Consider the following 20,295-nt stretch of genomic DNA (forward strand, 5'->3'; position numbering starts at 1 on the left):
AATTACTATCTGTCAAGAGTTCACAGACAGATCCGTGAGCCATAAGTGGTCTGTATGGGCCTTCTTGGGGGTGCCTTTTGAGAAACAAAGCACTGCTTCATTAGGATGAAACACTGAGGTACTAGAAGAGAGGGTTCCTGGGAGGATCATTCCCTTACCAAGTGACTGCACAAAGAAAAAGCTGCAATAAAGTATTAAAAATTAGACATAGTGCAATAAAGTATTAGAAATGCCAGGATTACTCTGGCATTTAATTTCAAAAAGGGGAATTACACAAAAATGAGGAGGTTAGTTAAACAGAAATTAAAAGGCACAGTGATTAGAGACAAATCCCTGCAAGCTGCATGGAAACTTTTTAAAGACACCATGATAGAGGTCCAACTTAAATGTATACCCCAAATTAAAAAACATAGTAAGAGACCTAAAAAAGAGTCACCGTGGCTTAACCACCATGTAAAAGAAGCAGTGAGGGACAAAAAGGCATCTTTCAAGAAGTGGAAGTCCAATCCTAGTGAGATAAATAGAAAGGAACATAAACACTGTCAAATCAAGTGTAAAAATGTAATAAGAAAAGCCAAAAAAGATTTTGAGGAACAGCTAGCCAAAAACTCAAAAAGGAATAGCAAAATGTTTTTTAAGTACATTAGAAGCAGAAAGCCTGCTAAAAAACCAGTGGGTCCCCTAGGTGATCGAGATATAAAAAGAGCAATCAAGGACGATAAAGCCATTGCGAAGAAACTAAATAATTTCTTTGCTTCATACTTCACAGCTGAGGATGTTAGGGAGATTCCCAAATCTGCACTGTCCTTTGTGGGTGATGAATCTGAGGAGCTGTTCTGGATTGAAGTGTCTTTAGGGGAGGTTGTGGAACAAATAGAAAAACTTAATGTTAACAAATCACCAGGACCCGATGGCATTCATCCAAGGGTTCTAAAAGAACTCAAAATGGGAAATTGCTGAACTATTATCTGTGGTTTGTAACCTATCCTTTAAATTGGCTTCTGTACCTAATGACTGGAAGGTAGCTAATGTGACACCAATATTTAAAAAGGGTTCTAGAGGTGATCCTGGCAATTACAGACCGGTAAGTCTAACTTCAGTACCGGGCAAATTAGTCGAAACAATAGTAAAGAATAAAATTGTCAGGCACGTGGAAGAACATAATTTGTTGGACAAAAGTCAACATGGTTTCTGTAAATGGAAATCATGTCTTACTAATCTATTAGAGTTCTTTGAAGGGGTTAACAAACATGCAGATAAGGAGGATCCAGTAGATACAGTATACTTAGATTTTCAGAAAGCCTTTGACAAGGTCCCTCACCAAAGGTTCTTGTGTAAATTACATTGTCATGGGATAAGAGGGAAGGTCCTTTCCTGGATTGAGAACTAGTTAAAAGACAGGAAACAAAGGATAGGAATAAATGGTAAATTTTCAAAAAGGTGAGGGGTAACTAGTGGTGTCCCCCCTGGGACCAATCCTGTTCAACTTATTCATAAATGATTTGGAGAAAGGAGGTAAGCAGTGAGGTGGTAAAGTTTGCAGATGATACTAAACTGTTTAAGATAGTCAAGACAGAAGCAGACTGTGTAGAACTCAAAAACTTCACCAAACTGAGTGATTGGGCAACAAAATGGCAAATGAAATTTAATGTGGATAAGTGTAAAGTAATGCACATTGGAAAAAATAACCCCAACTATACGTACAGTATGATGGGGGCTAGTTTGGTTACAACAAATCAGGAAAGAGATCTTGGAGTTATCGTGGATAGTTCTCTGAAAACTTCCACACAGAGTGCAGCGGCGGACAAAAAGGCAAATAGGATGTTAGGAATTATTAAGAAAGGGATAGAAAATAAGACCCAGAATATCTTACTGCCCCTGTATAAAACTATGGTACGCCCACATCTTGAATACTGTGTACAGATGTGGTCTCCTCCCCTCAAAAAAGATATTTTGGCCTTAGAAAGGGTTCAGAAAAGGGCAACTAAAATGATTAGGGGTTTGGAACGGGTCCCATATGAAGAGAGGTTAAAGCGACTGGGACTTTTCAGTTTAGAAAAGAGGAGACTGAGCGGGGGATATGATAGAGGTATATAAAATCATGAGTGGTCTGGAGAGGGTGAATAAAGAAAAGTTATTTATTAGTTCCCATAATAGAAGAACTGGAGGACACCAAATGAAATTAACGGGTAGTAGGTTTAAAACTAATAAAAGGAAGTTCTTCTTCACACAGTGTGTAGTCAACCTGTGGGACTCCTTGCCAGAGGAGGCTGTGAAACCTAGGACTATGACAGAGTTTAAAGAGAAGTTAGATCCGTGGTCCCCAACACGGTGGCCGCGGGCGCCATGGCACCCGCGGGGGCATTCGTGTGCGCCTGCCACGTGCTCGGAGCTGGCCTGGCCCTGGGCACGTGGCGCATGCACAGTGCCGGAGCCGGCTCCAGGCGCATGGTGAGCGCCGGCCCCGGGGGGGCGCCGGCCCCAGGCGCGCAGCGCTTGGAGCGGGGGGCGCCGGCCCCGGGCGCTTGGAGGAGGAGGGGGGGCGCCGGCCCCGGCCTCCAGCGCTTGGAGGGGGGGGGCCGGCCCCGGGCGCGCGGCACTTGGGGGGGGGCGCCGGCCCCGGGCGCTTGGAGGAGGGGGGGGGCGCCGACCCCGGCGCTTGGAGGGGGGCGCCGGCCCCGGGCGCTTGGAGGAGGAGGGGGGGCGCCGGCCCCGGCCTCCATCGCTTGGAGGAGGGGGGGGTGCCGGCCCTGGGCGCGGCTATGGGGGGGCCCCGCCCCCTGGCGCCCGGCGGGCGAACGGCCACGCCCTCTGGCGCCCGACAACCTCCACAGGTTGGGGACCACTGAGTTAGATAATTTAATGGCGGTTAGGTCCATAAAAGGCTATTAGCCAGGGGATAGAAATGGTATCCCTGGCCTCTGTTTGTCAGAGGCTGGAGAAGGATGGCAGGAGACAAATCGCTTGATCATTGTCTTCAGTCCACCCCCTCTGGGGCACCTGGTGTTGGCCACTGTCAGCAGACAGACTACTGGGCTAGATGGACCTTTGGTCTGACCCAGTGCGGCCATTCTTATGTTCTTATAATTGTACTGTTACTCTGGTCTGATGTGAACTAAAGATAGTTGGTAATACTTACTCAAAACATTGCTCTGAAAGCAGCATTAGCTGAAAGTACAGCACAAGAAGGCATTCTTGTCGGAGGACTTGTTTCCACATGATTCCCTAACAGGTATCTTTCCTCACTGTTTTCTGGAGTCAGTCTTCAGTTATTTTGCCTCCCTTTCCACACTTTATGTTCCTCTATTCCTTTGTCTTATGTTGCATAAGTGATTTGACACTTTTTTTTTTAATTTTAGGTTTGAAACAGTTAGTGAGTTTACTTCGGAGCTAGAAGACACTGATGATCCAGCAGCCTATGTCACCAACTTGACATATTACCACCTGGTCCCATTTGAGACAGATATTTTGGACTGAGGCTATCCAGGGACCCTGTCAGCTAGCATACAAGAGATTTCTTCACTGCATTTCATTGCATTCCTCTTCTGCAAATAAAGTTGTGTGATTAAAAACAGCAGAGAAATTGCTGCAGATATTCAGTGATGCAGCTAAGCCCTTCATTGTGATTCAAGAAGGTACCTTATAAGGAAGAAGCTGCTTCAACAAACTCTTTTTTCCCCCCTGAAAGAAATGGAGTAAGATCTTAGGGCAACTTGGATCCAAGGAAATCATTCTGGTGAAGGCCATGGCAACCACTACACTGACAAAACCATAAGCGATCATGCTGTCGTTTGGCACCAGTAGCCACTGGTGTACAGTGCAACTTGTACAAAATACTATTCTTATTAGGCAGCTTCCTGTCGTAAAAAACATCACAAAGAATCCTCAGATATACTGAGTACACTTCCACTCCACCTTTATTGGAAGACCACCTCTGTTAAGCAACCATTTGTCAGTCCCTTATGTGTTCGCATATGGCAGGTCTCTCAGCTTGCTGTCTGTTTAGCTGTGGGATGACAGGTGCCTTACAGAAAATGCTACAAATACCAGCGTGCCTACAGGAATCTGATTATTTTACCTCTCTTAATCCTCGAGGTTTTGCTCAATCATTGGAAAGCTGACTTCTTTGCTTTGCTTTTCTGAAACAGGGGAACAAAATGGCATTGTAAAGGAAAGCTGGTCATGTTTAGGTACCTTGAATTACTTCAGAGTTCTGGAAAGCCAATAGGAGGGGATAACCTACTGTGCTAAAAATGGTCAGTGCACACTAGGCACTTGGATATGATATTTCTCTTGGACCAGGAAATATGAACAGTGCTTGCAGTTGTTTACAGAAGATGGATCATTTACCTTTATATATTATTTTCCAGAGAATGGGGGGATTTAAGCCCTGTGGAGACTGAGAAATAAAGATAAACTGCAGCTTATTTTAGGATGACAAGAAAAAAGAAACCACCCCAGCTCAGTCTGCTTAGCCCTCCCTCATAGACCTGATAGGCCTGATCCTGATCTTGGCTACATTAGTTTCATAGCAATTAAATTCTATTCACCTCAGTGGAGTTATGCCAGTATAAAAGAGAGGAGAATCAGACCCCACAGACTCTTTCCTACTGAGTAGTGCAACGCTGATCTCTCTCTGAGCTCAGTCTTCTAGGCTGTGGAGCACCCTGGACTCCCAATATGAACTGAAGCTCAACACCTTGCATGATCAGCCCCTGACCTTTCATCGAGTGTTTAATACAGTAATGGCCAGAATTCATTTCAAGAGATATGAACTGGGAAGAGTACATTTTGAGCTGGTTATCTCTATAAGGGCTTTGCCTTGGTCATGAAGGACTTGGCACAGCTCCTCTCCTTCTGTATACTCTTCAGTGCTATGTGTATAATAACAGTAAACAGAATTTGCTAATGTATATAATAAATTATTGAGAATCCTAATTCCTTTACACAGTGTGTTTTTAAAATATATATTTAATGAAATAAAATTACTCACATTAAGTATGATATCTGCAGTTTAATGTGTTGACTTTCATTTATTTTTCATGGAAAGTAAGTCCCTGAGACCTGAGTTCTCTGCTTTTCCATCCAGTAATTTTGGAAACATGTTGAGTAGGTACTGCTTTCCTTGTGCTGCTTGAGTGCTCATGCTGCAGATTTAACATCCAAGTAAAAGCTACAGGTCTGGATACTGATCTCACCTCTGTGTACATATAGATTTACACCCCTACCTTCAGAGAAGCTATTTGGGATTTATATAGGTGAAAAGTAGATCAAATCTAGTATCTATAGTTTCTCAGGGTGGAGGGTTTCCTTAAACTGGAATGTAATAGGAAACTTGCTTTTTTGTATTCTTGAACTAGATTTATTTTCTTTGCCCACTAGCTACAGTTCTTCAGTCTGTGCTTCTGGGTGATTATTATTGGGTAGCAGCATTGTACAATGTAAGGGGGACTCGACTGGGTATTGGGAGAACTGAGCTCTGTCCCTTGCTGTTTTATTAACCTTTAATGGGACTTTGGACAACTTATTTCACTGTGCTATACCTCATTTTCCCCATTAGAAAAATTCTATCTGCTATCTCCGATTTACAAGTATATAAGCCCCATTGACTTCCACTAAGAGTGAGTATTCTCATAAATGTTATCCAGTGACACTTATATACTTTTTGTAGAGTACTTTAAGATATATGAATGGAAATTTTATATTAAAGCTAAGTATTATTATCATCGAGTTTAAAAACAAGTGACCGCTTTCATAATGAGAAAACAGGTCAAGCGGCAGATAGGAGAGAAGATGATGTGGGTGGGTCATTTTATTAAATCTATGAGATAACGGTTTAGTTCATAAACAGAAGTTCCACTGGTTTCAGGTAATTCTGTTCTTTAACATGATTGAAATTGGTGCAAAAGGCTGTGTGAGTGCATTTTATGAAATCATTCCTTTATTTAAACTGAGGCAATTTTCTCATGTAGATGAGGCCTTAATCTTTGTATCAAACAAGGAAAAGAATAAAGTATTAATCCTGACTATCTCCACTGTTAAAATTCAAAATGGATCTACGGCAAAATAAAACTCAAGGCATTATGTGAAGAGTACAGGAATGTTCACTGCCATGCAGAGTCAAATAATATTTAGTGTACACTCTATTAGACACAAAACACTACATTAGAAGAATCTTCTGATGGTTCCAAAGTCAAGCCCTCAAAAATTTGGCTGTGTAACCTTCATTTGTCCCCTGTGCATGCATGTGTTGTGATTTCAGTCTTTAATTACATGATCACATACTATTTTTCCACAGGACACTTACTCCTTTTAGGCTACAGAATGGGCCTGCTCTAGAGATGAACCAGAGCTGTCTAGTGAAGGAAACTGTGGTCTGTGTGAACCTGGCTTCATTTGTTGCGGAAGGTATGTAGTGAATGGGTCAGAACACTGCAGGAAGAGAAAGGATGCTGGTATAGTTTTGTGTGCATGCATGTGCACAATCTAAGTTGCTTATGTGTTTTGTTTTCAAAAAGCAAAATTTTTAAAAACAAATTTCATCATGTGGCATCATATCAACAAATACGGGCCACCATTAGTGTTGAGACTTTAGATCCACAACACCAATCTGTGGCACTTGACCTAACAATAACTGATAGAGGATGACAGACTGCTGTTGCAGTGTGGACTAGCACTAGAGGAAGATGGAACACTGCCAGTGAGTTTCAAGCCATTTTCTGACTGCAGAGGGCTGTTGAGACTCAGAACTACTGTATTCTGTTCCAGTATCTAGAAATGAGCATGCTTTAGTGGGCATAGATCCTCTTGCCCATTCCCCTGAAGTGGGACTACTTGTGCCCTTTCCTGTCTTTTCTCCATCCTGATTCCTTGCTCCAGTCCCATTCTTCTTATTTAGCTAGTCTCCAGTTCTCAGGCATCTCGTCCCAATCTCTTTGCCTCACCAGTTCCTGTTCTCCCCTGGCAACCCAGATCCTTATCAAATAAATCTTTTCCCATCACATCCTTCTCTCTGCCTCTCTGGTTCTCAGTCTCAGTCTCCTTGCCCAGACAGTCCCAATCTTCCCCACCTAGCTCTTGTGATGGGATGCCTGCCCTACACTTGGTTCTCAGGGTTTAATAGATTTCTAGGGAGGCTGCATAGGAGGCAGCCAATCACAGAAGAGCTTATAAGAGAAACAAATCAGGGCCTTGTGGGCACATATAAGAAGAGCCACAGAACAGAACAGCTGGAGTCTCTCCCTGAAGCTTGAAGAGGGAGGAAGACTGGCTGCAAGCAGTATGAATAGAGCAGTGTTGATGGCAGAGACCCAGAAAGCTAAAGGCAGCTCCTGCATTGATCTGCAGGCAGAGGGCCTGAGGCAAAAGCAAAGAGAGTGCTGGGGCTGCGGGTTGATGGCCCACGGAAAATTACTGAGAGGAGTTACAGAAGGAGAGGGTAATAATTTTGATGGGGGGAGGGGCAAGAATTTGGTAGGTAGTCAAGGGCCCCACTCAATGATAATGGAGAAGGTGCAGGGTCTGGGATGGAGGTTGGGTGCAGAAAGGAGCTTGGGGTAAGGTATTGGAGTGCAGGAGGGGTTATAGGATCTGGGAGGGAGTTTGGGTGAAGGAGGCTGTTGTGACCTAATGCAGAAGACACGGGTGCAGAAAGGAGTATTGGATCCAGGAGGAAATATGAGTGCAGGAGAAGATTCTGACCTGGAGGAGGGATGCAGGAAGGGATCTTAGAGGGGGTTGTGACCTGGACAAGGAGTGCACGAGGGGGGGCAGGGAACTGGATTGTGACTGGGATAGAAGATTGGGGTGCAAGTTCTGGTAGGGGGTTTGACCTGTAGGAAGGGTGTGGAAAGGGGTGCAGAGTCTGGGAGGGTGCTGTGACCTGGGGCAGAGGGTTGTGGAGAGGAAGAGGCTGAGGTGCCAGAGACAGACCGTGGCTGGGAGGCACTTACCTGGGCAGCTCCTGGCCAGCAGCCCAGCAGGCTGCCTGCACTGACTGCAGGAGCCATGTGCAGCTCTGAATGCTCGAGCCTGGAAGGGGGGGTACTTTGTGTACTGCCTGTCCTGCAAACAGGCAGCTCCCATTAGCCAAAAACTAGCCAATGGGAACTACAAGATTGTCCTGGGGGCGGGGACAGTACACAAAGCCTCTCCTTCCAGGCTTGCGGCATTCAGAGAGCTGCGCTGAGCAACATGCGGGGGTGGGTCAGGCAGTAAGCCTGGCTGAGGCTTCCGCAGGCCAGATGCAGGAGCTTGGCAGACTGGATCTAGCCCAGGGGCTGTATTGCCCCTGAGTTATATGGCAGGCCTAAGTCCCCCACTCACCACTGAGGAAGTCGGGGGGACTGTAATGCTGTCCCTGGAAGGAGGGAACATGGAGTGCAGCAAAGACGGAGGGATGTGTCATGAAGAGGACGCTGTGGCGTTGAGAGTGATGTGGGTCCCTGGAGCAGAAGTGATGGTGGTGAGACATCACCAGAAGAAGGCGCACTGGTATAGAGAGCAGGAGGCACCGCACTGGTGAGTCCTACCCTGTCATACTCCTCAGCCAGTCTAATTCCTGCCTGTTTATTGGCACTCAGTCTTCTCACCCAGCCAATCCCAGAGTCCTCCCCACCACCAATAGCCCATCTCACTCTCCCCTTCCAGACTCCTTGTTCCACGGGCCTCTTTCTCATCCAAGTTGCCTGAAAGCCATTCGGGGGCTAAAATACAGCACAACAGTCACAATCCCTGAAGTTCAGGTTGCTCCAGAGCTGCAACTGCAGAGCCCTGGGAGCATGCCCGACACAGATAGAATCACTAAGGGGAACTGAGCTGTTAAAATTAGTCTGTACTGAGCATGTGTGGACTGTGATTTTTCCCCCCTCAAGAAGCTGGCAACTTAGTCAAACTGGGGTGCATTTTCACAGGCACTGCAAAAGTCACTTCCCTGGCGCACAGGACAGCCCCCACCAAATTTGAAGTCCTTGCTGCAATGCAGGGTATGCTATAGCTTTTAAAAAACAAGCTTGCCAGAACTTAATATTGACAAAATTATGTATTTTTGTTTAGCTCCATTTTCAAATAGTGGAACCATTTTGGTTGTGATTTTCCAAAATAATTCATCTTGAGACATCAGTTATGGAACATTTCAGCCCAAAGCTTGGTAACATTAAAAGCAACTGAAACCAGTGTTTTATAATCGGAAGTATTACACAGCCTTAATTATAGCTGGTGCTGCCAGTCTTAGCTTTTGTGCTTGATCAGGTCACTTTTCAAATTTATTATAATTAATACACACCTCAAATATTTTTTAAAGATTTGAAATGCAAATGAACAAAAAATTCTGATTTAATGAGATGCCCAACTCCTGTGACTGACTAATATTGAGCAGGCGTTGTGGGTGGATGCTATATGTGTTCACAATACTCCTATATTTGGTTGTCAAAAATAATTGTCTAACTTTAATTTTAGGGGGGTTATTACTTTCATTTTGCTGAAATTATTTTTTTAACAATTTGGGTTCTGTACAGATCTCTAAAAATTGACGGTTTCAGGAGCTCTTTTTTATTGTAATGATAATCTTGAATACTTCCCCAAATTCTTGTCTAATTAGGATTTACTTTGATTTTTATTAAATAAATAAAAATGACTTGCCTATTTAAAGCTTTGAATCCCTCTTATTGAACCCCTGGTTTAGCTGTTAGTGCATTTATTCCCTAATGCACTTTAATGTAGTACTATTTCAAAGAATACTACATTGAATCATACTAGGGAACCTTTAGTGTGCACCAGCAGGATCTACAAGGGCTATTTAATGTGCAATACATTAGTATGCTTTGGAAGTAACACCTCTATAGTCTGCCTTACTGCTCCATGTAGACAAGCCTTTAGATGAGACAAGCCAGGGTGCAGGATCATTTGCAATTTAAACAAACTGCATTGGATGAGGGGCAAAATCAGTGCAAATGAGGTGACCAATTCCAATTTTTTTCTGTTTTTTATTGGCTAAACACTGGTTTATTTATTAAATTGGGGGCATTTTAATGGTGTTTAAAAACCTACAATCAGAGATGATCCCTATGTTTTTCTCTTTCTTTAATGTCTCCCAGAACTGACAATATTTTAGTTAGAGCTGACCATAAATTTTCTAGCTTCAAATATTTTTGACAAAAAGGACTAACTAATGAAAATATTTAGAAAAACACTCCATTGCTTAACTAGCGCTAACGTTAGGCCCATATCTTCCGCCAAGAAAATATTTCAAACTTATCATCTAAGTGATTCTATTAAGTTATCCTTGTCTCTTAATATAGATAAATGTTCTGCTTTTCCTACTGTAATTTGATTTCCGTTGTACCATAATAATTCCAATAGTATTATGAAGTGCATGTAGCACATTTGGGAGTACAGATGGTGATAGTACTTGGACCAGTCAGTGTTCATATCTAGGAGGGAAAAAAGTGATTTTCAAGGATACACTTTCAGAGCAGCAAATGAAGCTTACATAGTAAAGAAGAATCAGTTGACTAATAGAAGAAAACATCTATTTTGATCACTGCATGTTGGGCTTGTCTCTGCAGAAAGCTGCAGATCTACTTAAAGTCAGTTTAATTAGACCAGGGCCAAAAGTTTGGCTATTCTTAAATCAACATAAGCCACAGAATGGCATGCAACAGAAATGTAAAAGTGGGCTAGAAAAATTTAACCTGTAATCACAAATGCATATTGCTTATGCAGCATGGTAGCAATAAATAATTCGCTAGTATTTCATAAAAGGAGGGGTCTAGAAGAAAACAGAAAATCAGAAATAGATAAGCAGAAATTGCTGAAGTCATAGCTTCACTGTGCTTTGCAGGCAGGCTCTTTCAGTGGAATAACTGTTTCTCCCTTGGAGTCAATCTATCACCACATAGCCTGGACTAGGAACATATTGGCCTTGTTTTACCCAAACTGGCTGATTGTTGCTAACTTATCTAATAGCTTCTGAACACTCAATACCTCAGAGATAGACAACCTGGGTCCACTTCTCCTTCACTTATAATGTGTAATTTCATGTACCACAGTGGAGCTATTCCTGATTATTTCCAGTACTAGCCAATTAGCCCTTCATAAAACAGGATTTTCAGGTCTCTCCTCCATGTCGGTCTTCTCTCCTGAGCCTCCAGTCTCTTGCTCCATGTCTCTCTCTCTCTGTCCTCCTCCTCCTGCCTCCCCCCCCCCTCTCTCTCTCTCTCAGCTCTCCTCCTCCTCCTGCCTCTCTCTCTGTCTCTCTCTTTCTCTTCTCCTCCCCCTCCTGCCTCTCACTCGGGGGATCACAGAGCCCAAACAGTCACTTGCACCACTTGCTCCCATGCGGCGGCCTGGCTGAGTGGTGCAGAAGTCAGCCGAGCACCACTGTGGGAGGCGAAGGGGGGTGGGGCAGTGACGTTCACAGCCAGGGGGCAGGGCCTGGAGCCGCTGTCACGCCGCACGTCACTGCCCCACCCCCCTTCACCTCCTGCCGTGGAGCTTGGCTGACTTCTGCACCGCTCTGCCGGGCCACCGCGGGGAGCAAGTGGAGCAAGCGGCCATTTGGGCTCCCGCGCGGCAGCCCGGCTGAGCGGCGCAGAAGTCAGCTGAGCGCCAAGGGTGGGGAGGTGAAGGGGAGAGGGGCAGTGATGTACTCAGCCGGGCCCCGCCCCCTGGCTATGTACGTCACCGCCCCTCCTCCCTCCTCCCTCTCCCTCCCACCGTGGCACTCAGCTGACTTCTGCGCCGCTCAGCCGGGCTTCTGTGGGGGAGCAAGCGGCGCAAGCAGCCATTTGTGCCCCGCGCTCTCCATGCAGCACCTCTGTGCTTCATGGGGACCGCGGCACCCAAATGGCTGCTTGCGTCGCTTGCTCTCCCGCGGCGGTCCAGCTGAGCGGCGCAGAAGTCAGCCGAGTGCCACTGCAGGAGGCGAAGGACGTGACTCAGGCAACAGCGCCGCCCAGAGGGAACAGCCAGGGAGGCAACAGCACCGCCCAGAGGGAACAGCCAGGGAGGCAACAGCACCGCCCAGAGGGAACAGCCAGCATTTCAGTGTTACAGAGTCACAGACATTGGACTACTATTTATATAAGTGGCTCAACTCATCCTCTACAACTCAGGGGCACACAGTGCAGCTGGTGTACACGGACAAAGAAGGCCTTTGTGATCTCCTGCAATAGTAGGCCATGCCTCTTACAGCCAGCAACCAAGTATTGAAATGCTTTGATTTACAATGTAGGATCTGGTCTCCCAAGTAAAAACTCAGGCCCTATGTCTTAAGTCAGTGGTTCCCAAACTTTTTTATACTGCCGTTTGGCAAACCCATTCACAAACTTTTGACAAACCGGCAACATTTTATTTGCATATTCATAATGCAAACAAGAATATGCAAATACACAAATAAAATGTTACCTGTCCGCCTAGCCCCAACCCAGCCCCTTGCTTCACAGTGCCTAACACCCTTTGACACACACCACATGCTCTGTGACCTTTGATCCTTTAACCTCTGATCCCTACCACCCATGACAATACCCTCTTGCCCTGTGACTCCATCATGCCCTCACCCAACACCCTTTTGACCCCACCCCACCCCCGCACTCCCCAGAACAGGGCTGCCCCCTCTAGGGAGCATCGCTGTTACTGCTGTGCATGCAGGGGGAGAGGACGTTGGCAGCGCACATACTCCCTCCTCCATTGCACCCCCTTTCTCCCCAAGTGCATCTAACTTCCCCTCTAGTCAGTAGAAAGATTCCTATGGAGTTGGATTCCCTGTCTTGCCACAATCTTCCTGAGTGTCCTTTGGCAAGTCATTTACAGTAAAACTTTCACAAAGGACTGAGGCACTTACGAGCCTCCGACCTACTGACTCTCGATGACTTACACTCCTCAGTCACCTCTGTGCTTTGTGACCATGTGTGCAAGGGCAGCAGCTGTTAGCTCACGGATGGCAGAGACTGAGGCCATGGAACAAAGGCTATGTGGATACTATAGAGCCTAAGCCAGGATAGCCCCTAATATATGCTAACAGACATGGTTTTTCTGTTGGTGTAGAAGCACCTCTTTCCCCCATGATGTTAGCTATGTCAACAGAAGCACTCTTCTACCAGCATAACTGCTTCTATACTGTGGCTATGTCTGCACTATGAGTTTTTTTGGCAGACAATATGCTAATGAGGGACTCATTAGCATGAGTCGTGACATCATTTGCATATTTTCTGCCATTTCTTTTTGCGCAAAGGGTTTATGCACAAAAAGAAGCAGTATGGATGTTTCCTTTTTGCGTAAAACCCCCATTTTGCACAAGATCCATATGCCTCTCCAGGACAGATAATGTCTGCAGAGCTACAATTCATCTGCAAATTTGACAGTATCGTTTTAGGATTAAACAAAGACTGTGACTGGCTAGCCAACTACAAAAGCAGTTTCTCCTCTCTTGGGCTGTGTCTAAACTACATGGCTCCATCGATGGAGCCATGTAGATGAGGGTTGTAGGCAAAGGGAAATGAAGCCGCGATTTAAATAATCGCGGCATCATTTAAATTTACATGGCTGCCGCGCTGAGCTGACAAACAGCTGATCAGCTGTTTGTCCACTCAGCGCGCTAGTCTGGATGCTACTGCGCCGACCTGAAAGCCCTTTATCGACCTCCCCATCATGCCTCGGAGGATGAGGTTTACCGGGGAGGTCGATAAAGGGCTTTCATGTCGGCAGGGGAGCATCCAGACTAGCGCACTGAGCCGACAAACAGCTGATCAGCTGTTTGTCGGCTCAGCGCAGCAGCCATGTAAATTTAAATGAAGCCGCGATTATTTAAATCGCGGCTTCATTTCCCTTTGCCAAACAAACAAATCTACATGGCTCTGTCGACGGAGCCATGTAGTTTAGACGTACCCTTGGTGTTCACATGTCCACATCAACTGCTAGAAGGGGGCCTCATCCTCCCTAGAAGGGGGCCTCATCCTCCCTGACTGAATTGACCTCGTTATCTCTAACCTTTTCTTATGCCTGCATATTTCTACCTGCCTCTGGAATTTCTACTACATGCATCTGACGAAGTGGGTCTTTGCCCACAAAGGCTTATGCTCCAATACATCTGTTAGTCTATAAGGGTACGTCTAGACTACAGGCTTTTGTCGACAGAAGTTTTGTCGACAGATACTGTCGACAAAGCTTTGGTCGACAGAGCGTCTAGACTACATTCAGTCCTGTCAACAAAGCAAGCTGCTTTGTCGACATGGCAGTGTAGACACAAAGGACAGTTTAGATGCAATAACGCCTTCTGTCGACAGAACTCTGTCGACAAAAGGCATTATTCCTCGTAAAATGAGGTTTACCAGCATCGACAAAACTGCTGAGTTCTGTTGACGTTATGTCGACAGTACTCAGCGGTAGTGTAGACGCAGGTTTAGTTTTGTCAACAAAAGTCCACTTTTGTTGACAAAACCCTGTAGTCTAGACACACCCTAAGATGCCACAAGACTTCTCATTGTGATTGGGTGAGTGACCCCTCATATCACAATAGTCTAGGACGCTGGGCATATATATGTCTTACTGTTGCTGAATATCGCACAGGGATAATTCATAAAGTCAAAATTGGCTGAAAACTTTAAAAATGGGATAGTGACAGACTGAAACACAGTGATGACTCAGCCAGTTGGCACAGTACTTAAAACAAAATGAGCTCTCAATCATGCTTGTAATTGCTTCCCTTGCTTTACATGTATTTTACAGACATTTTAGGCTTCTGAGTCATGCAGACAATGACATTCCTGGAATCTCCTTATATAGATAATTGTATAAGTTTAAATTCACTCCTTAGCTTTATGCATGTATAACTTTTGTGCGTAAACAAGGTCTTAGCTGATAAAGTGTATCTTAGGGGAAGTTTAGAGTTTATCTTGGCCAGCCAACATATTTTAAAATGAAACTTGCCTTGTCTAGGATTTTAACATGTTAAAAATGCATCTTTTTTCCCCTTGATGAAGGCAAGACCTTGGAGTACAACATTTAACGTGTATCTGGTATATGTTAATTGCTGCAATTCAAAGTGATAAATACACAGCATAACACAAGCTCCTGGTGAAGCTTCATACTGAGTGGAAATGCAGTAAAGCGCTTCTGGGATTTTGATTCCACTGCACAGACCTGGATTTCACTACATTAAAAAAGCTTGCATGTGAAGAGGGAGCGCAGAGATTGATTTAATGATGAGTGCTGTGCCTTAAGGAAGTCTTTGTACATAACATGTTGAGATTTTCTGTGGCTGTTGCCAGGAAAAGCAATTTTAAAATCATGTGGTAGAAACATTCCCCACAATCCTTTCCTGAAGTGGTTAAGATAGTAACAGTTTTTTTCTTTTTATTATTTTAGGTGTAATTCTTTTCTTACATATTTACTTTCAAGTCCCTTGAATAACTAAAAATCTGGATTTTTTTCTCCTCCCTTTTTGGAAATGTATTACATTTTCCCACTAATGCACACAAGCATAAGCAGAGTCCATATATTGCACAGCCCCTGGAATCATCTCCTCACTGCACAATTCTCCAAAATCCATGCTTTTCTTTAAAAAAACAAAAACAAATTTACATTTCCTGCTTTATACTTGCGAAGAAAACCTTCCAAATGTACTGGTATCTGCATGACTCTGCAGAAAACCTGGAAATACACCTGAAGAGGGCTCAGGCTATGTCTAGACTGCAGGCTTCTTTCGGAAGAACATTTTTTCGGAAGAGATCTTCCAATAATACTACTTCTGAAAGAGAGCATCCACGCACAAGCGCATTGAAAAGTGACCTGCTTTTTCAAAAGATAGCGTCCACACTGAATGGACGCTATCTCACATTTAAGCTGTGATTACTATGGATGGAGTGGCCATCAGGGAACCTGTGGTTTTTCCTCTTTCCTCTTCTTTTGAAAGCACTCCCTCTTCCCTGTCCACACATGCCTTTTTTGAGAAGAGCTCTTTCAGAAAAAGTCTTCTTCCTTGTAGAAAGAGGATTACCAACCTTGAAAAAACCCCTGGTTTACTTTCGGAAGAACACGTTTGCAATGTGGATGTAATTCAGGTTTTGTCAGAAAAAAGGCCATTTTTCGACAAAACTCTGTAGTGTAGATACCCTCAGCTGCTTCCATTCATTTCTGTGGGGTGTGTATTCTGAAACCTACTGATGAAAATGTATTTTTCAGTGTTTGTTAAGTTCTGGTTTTACCAGGAACATCCAGGCAATGCTTTTATCCTAAACTCCTTCCATGATCCTAACTCTCCTCCATATGTTCTTGGGTGGAAAAAGCCTCTGTGGCCATTGCCTAGCTACCACAGGTTCTGGCTTCTCCCAGCAGCTTCTGGAGAGTATTTGAATTGTGGATGACAAAAATTTAGGAGCATATTACTATTTGAATATACACAAGGGCTGTGTCTACACTGGGCCACTTATTCCAGAAAATCAGCCGCTTTTCCGGAATAAGCTGCGAGCTGTCTACGCTGGCCCTTGAATTTCCGGAAAAGCAACGACGCTCTACTGTACAAAATCAGCCGCTATTCCGGAAAAGCTACGCTGCTCCCGCTCGGGCGTAAGTCCTTATTCCGGAACACTGTTCCGGAAAAGGGCCAGTGTAGACAGCCCAGTAGTCTTTTCCGGAAAAAAGTCCCGATCACGAAAATGACAATCGGGGCTTTTTTCCGGAAAAGCGCATCTACATTGGCCACAGATGCTTTTCCGGAAAAAGGGCTTTTCCGGAAAATCATCTGTGGCCAATGTAGACGCTCTTTTCCAGAAATACTTATAACGAAAACTATTCTGTTTTAAGCATTTCCGGAAATTCATGCCAGTGTAGACACAGCCAAGGTGTCTTATGCTCATCTGGTCTTGGTTTTCATATTAAATTAAACAAATGCCTTTGGTAAAATCTTGCCCCAGTGAAGTCAGTGAGAATTTTGCTGTTGACTTTAAGGAGGCCAGGATTTCAAGCATATGCTGAAATGCCTTGAATCCGGGCCCTAAGTCTATCTAGCTATACACAAGAGGTGGTCTTGTTCAACATTCTTTGCTCAGATCTGTTTTAATGCTACCAGGCCCACTGATAGGAGAAGGCAAAGCGGGCAACTGCTCTGGAGTCCAGCAATTCAAATATCAGAGAGGTAGCCGTGTTAGTCTGAATCTGCAAAATCGGCGAGGAGTCATGGGGCACCTTATAGACTAACCGAAGTGTTGGAGCATAAGATTTCGTGGGCAAAGACCCACTTCGTCAGATGCATGTAGTGGAAATTTCCAGAGGCAGGTATCAATATGCAGGCCAGAATCAGGCTAGAGATGACGAGGTGGATCCAATCAGGGAGGATGAGGCCCACTTCTAGTAGCTGATCTGAAGGTGTCAATACCAAGAGAGGAGAAGCTGCTTTTGTAGTTAGCGAGCCATTCACAGTCTTTGTTTAATCCTGAGTTGATTGTGTCAAACTTGAAGATGGACTGTAGCTCAGCAGTTTCTCTTTGAAGTCTGGTCTTGAAGTTTTTTTGCTGCAGGATGGCTACCTTAGATCTGCAATTGTGTGTCCAGGGAGACTGAAGTGTTCCCCTACACATTTTTGTATATTGCCATTCCTAATATAATATAATATTATACAATTTATACAATATATATACAATATATATACAATTTAAGAAAGCATAAATCGAAAAATGAAAATAACTTTCTGGGATTGGTTGCTTGTGCTTTTATATATATATATATATAACCATCATGACTTGTGTTTGTTATGTTTAGGCTTTACTTGTCCTTCTACCTAATCTCCCCAACCATTTGCTGGTAATAGGGAATAAACATTAATATTACACTGGAAGCTTCCTCAGCTACACTTAAAGAGCTAGTGCACTCTGCAATGCTTCAAATGTATTAATGTAGCACAGGGCTAATCATGATTAGTTTACTAGGGGAATCTAGCAGTTCTAGAGATCAAAAGAAAGAATATTGACATGACCTTGCTGAATATAAAGAATTAACATGGTGTTGGGTTTCCAAATGAAAAGATGAATGTATACAGATTTATTTCTAGAAATATTCAGTCTAGATGGCTTGAGATTAGTGATAGATTAAGAGTTTTTGTTTCCACTTCTAGGGTAGGTCTACACAAGGGGGTAATGTCAACCTAAGATATGCAACTCAAGCTAAATGAATAGCGTAGTAGGAGTTGAGATACCTTAAAACGGGTTGCCACAGGGTCTTCACTGCAGGGGGCGGTCTACAGGAGAAACTCTCCTTTCAGCTCCCCTTATGCTTCTCATTCTGGTGTGATACTGTAGTTGAGGGGCATGTGATCAGCAGTCAATGTAGTGAGTCTTTACTAGACCCTCTAAATCAATCCACAGGCGATCAATCGTCGCAGCACCGATTCCTCAATATATATAGACCTGCCCCTAGTTTGAATCCAATTCAAGTCAGTAGAGACTTAATGACATTTCCTTTAGATAGCTCTTTAGAGGCCCATGTAAACTAGGTTAGTGGTTCCAGATGATTGTTTACTAGCTAAGTCTTCACATTTTTCAACAAACCATCATCAGAGTGGGCACAAAATAAAAGTTTTACTGGTAATATCCACTTTGAGGCTATGGCATGAATATGGTAATTCCAGGAGGAAAGGCATAGAGGTACTCCATTGTAGGTAGGCCTTCCAACACCTACCTCGTAGGTAGTCCACGTATGGGGCATTCTGAGGGAATTCACACCATTATTGCTAATATGGTATTTGTCCTGGGCATACATAATTCTGTTCCCAAGCTGACTACTTATCATCTTTCAATAACATACTATTGAAATGCAGATGGAAAGTATTGTAAGACCCTGTTTCCAGGCCAGTTATGATAGCTGGGCTTCACACCAATGAAGTAAAGGAGAAAATATGGATCATTAATCCAACCACTTACAGATTCTGAACTAGTCTCTTCCATGCTGTAAAAGATTCTAGAAATAGTGAACAGAATGAGATTTGTTCCTTCATGCTTAACAATCAGGGAAAGGATTATGGATGAAGGCTGTGAGCAGAGACTTGGCCATTGGTTATGGAACTAAAGAAAAAAGGCTGGTTGCTAATGAATATAAACACTATACTATAGGCAGTACCTAATAAATTTGCCATGCCTTGACTTAAAACTGTATGAAATGTTGACTTGGAAAACACTCTTTGTGAATCAAGTAAGAAGGCAGAGAAATATATAGCTCAGTGAGTCAAGAAGGAATTGCAAAGCAGTTCTGTGGCTGTGATAGCTACAAAAGATGAGTTTATTACTTTTGACAGGGTTGAGATTTAGAGAGCCACATTCTATACAGGATTTTTTAGTGATCAATATGTATCAGAATCCATCACATCTCCTGATAGAATAGACTTTTCACCAATAGATAACTCCAGGAGAATGAAGAAAATGAGGGAGAGTGAGAAATTAATTCACAGAATTATAATTCTTAATTGTGTCAAAGGAAGAGGGATGCCTTCTGAGTTTTATATGCAATTGGATAACACCAGTCATGTACCTCCAATAACTAGACTGCAATTAGATACTACAGAATAGTTTACAAATGCACATAGCTAACTTTGTTAATTCAAAAGGAGCAAGCAAATGTTCTGGATCCCCAGAACAATTTATATTCTATAGTTCTAGAAATTAGCCTCCATAACTCTCCTCCTTGTTGCTATCATTAAGCACAATAGAAAACATTAAAAGGTTTTGTATCTGATCACAGCTTTGTTCAGTGGTTCGAAATACTCTGTTGCACTCTTGCATTAGGCTTACATCAGTGTCACGGAGAGTGCAGAATTTTGGCAGAGAAGGGGTTGCCCCGGGCCTTTCACCCCTCTAGGGACAGCTCTGTCCTTACCACACCCATCCCCACCCCACTGCAAGGCAGGGGTCCTGAGATTAATCTCCCCTAGTGGATGGTGGAGAACAACTGGGTGTGGGGAGGGGGGGATAGGAGCTCTGTGAGTTACCCTATAATTACATGCAGTTCACAAGCCACAATTTGGTTTCCCCTGATGTATTCCCTTTCAAAGGGTGCATGTCAGGTCTTAAGTGCTCAAGTTCTGATGATCTGAGTTTTAATGATTTGGTACACTTTGAATGTATTGGTCTGTTTTGATGTGCAAGGTAAGGGAAGCTGCCTGTGTCACAAAGGGGGTATATATATAGCAATTCAGCAAACCAAACATGAATGTGATGTTTTGGCACCATACTTTCTGCATGTCAAGAAAATAGGTGAGATAAGGCTTGGAGAAGTATGGCCTCTGAGGAGGCCAGTCCATTTCATAGAGGA

General features: G+C 43.8%; 1 protein-coding gene across 4 annotated transcripts in view; it reads left to right on the forward strand.

The window, feature by feature from the left end:
• The window catches only part of PXDC1 (PX domain containing 1), a 110,027-nt gene that overhangs the window by 28,697 nt on the left and 61,035 nt on the right, over window positions 1-20,295 (forward strand). For 3 of the 4 annotated variants that reach the window (XM_075921332.1, XM_075921333.1, XM_075921334.1), the window contains exon 5: window positions 6,299-6,408. In XM_075921332.1, coding sequence (XP_075777447.1) covers window positions 6,299-6,408 — 110 coding nt within the window. Of the gene's footprint in view, window positions 1-3,359; window positions 5,005-6,298; window positions 6,409-20,295 lie in introns of those variants that run through there. The other variant, XM_006138816.4, reaches the window with a different exon arrangement.

This window comes from Pelodiscus sinensis, chromosome 2, assembly GCF_049634645.1.
Source record: "Pelodiscus sinensis isolate JC-2024 chromosome 2, ASM4963464v1, whole genome shotgun sequence".
Lineage (NCBI taxonomy): Eukaryota > Metazoa > Chordata > Testudines > Trionychidae > Pelodiscus > Pelodiscus sinensis.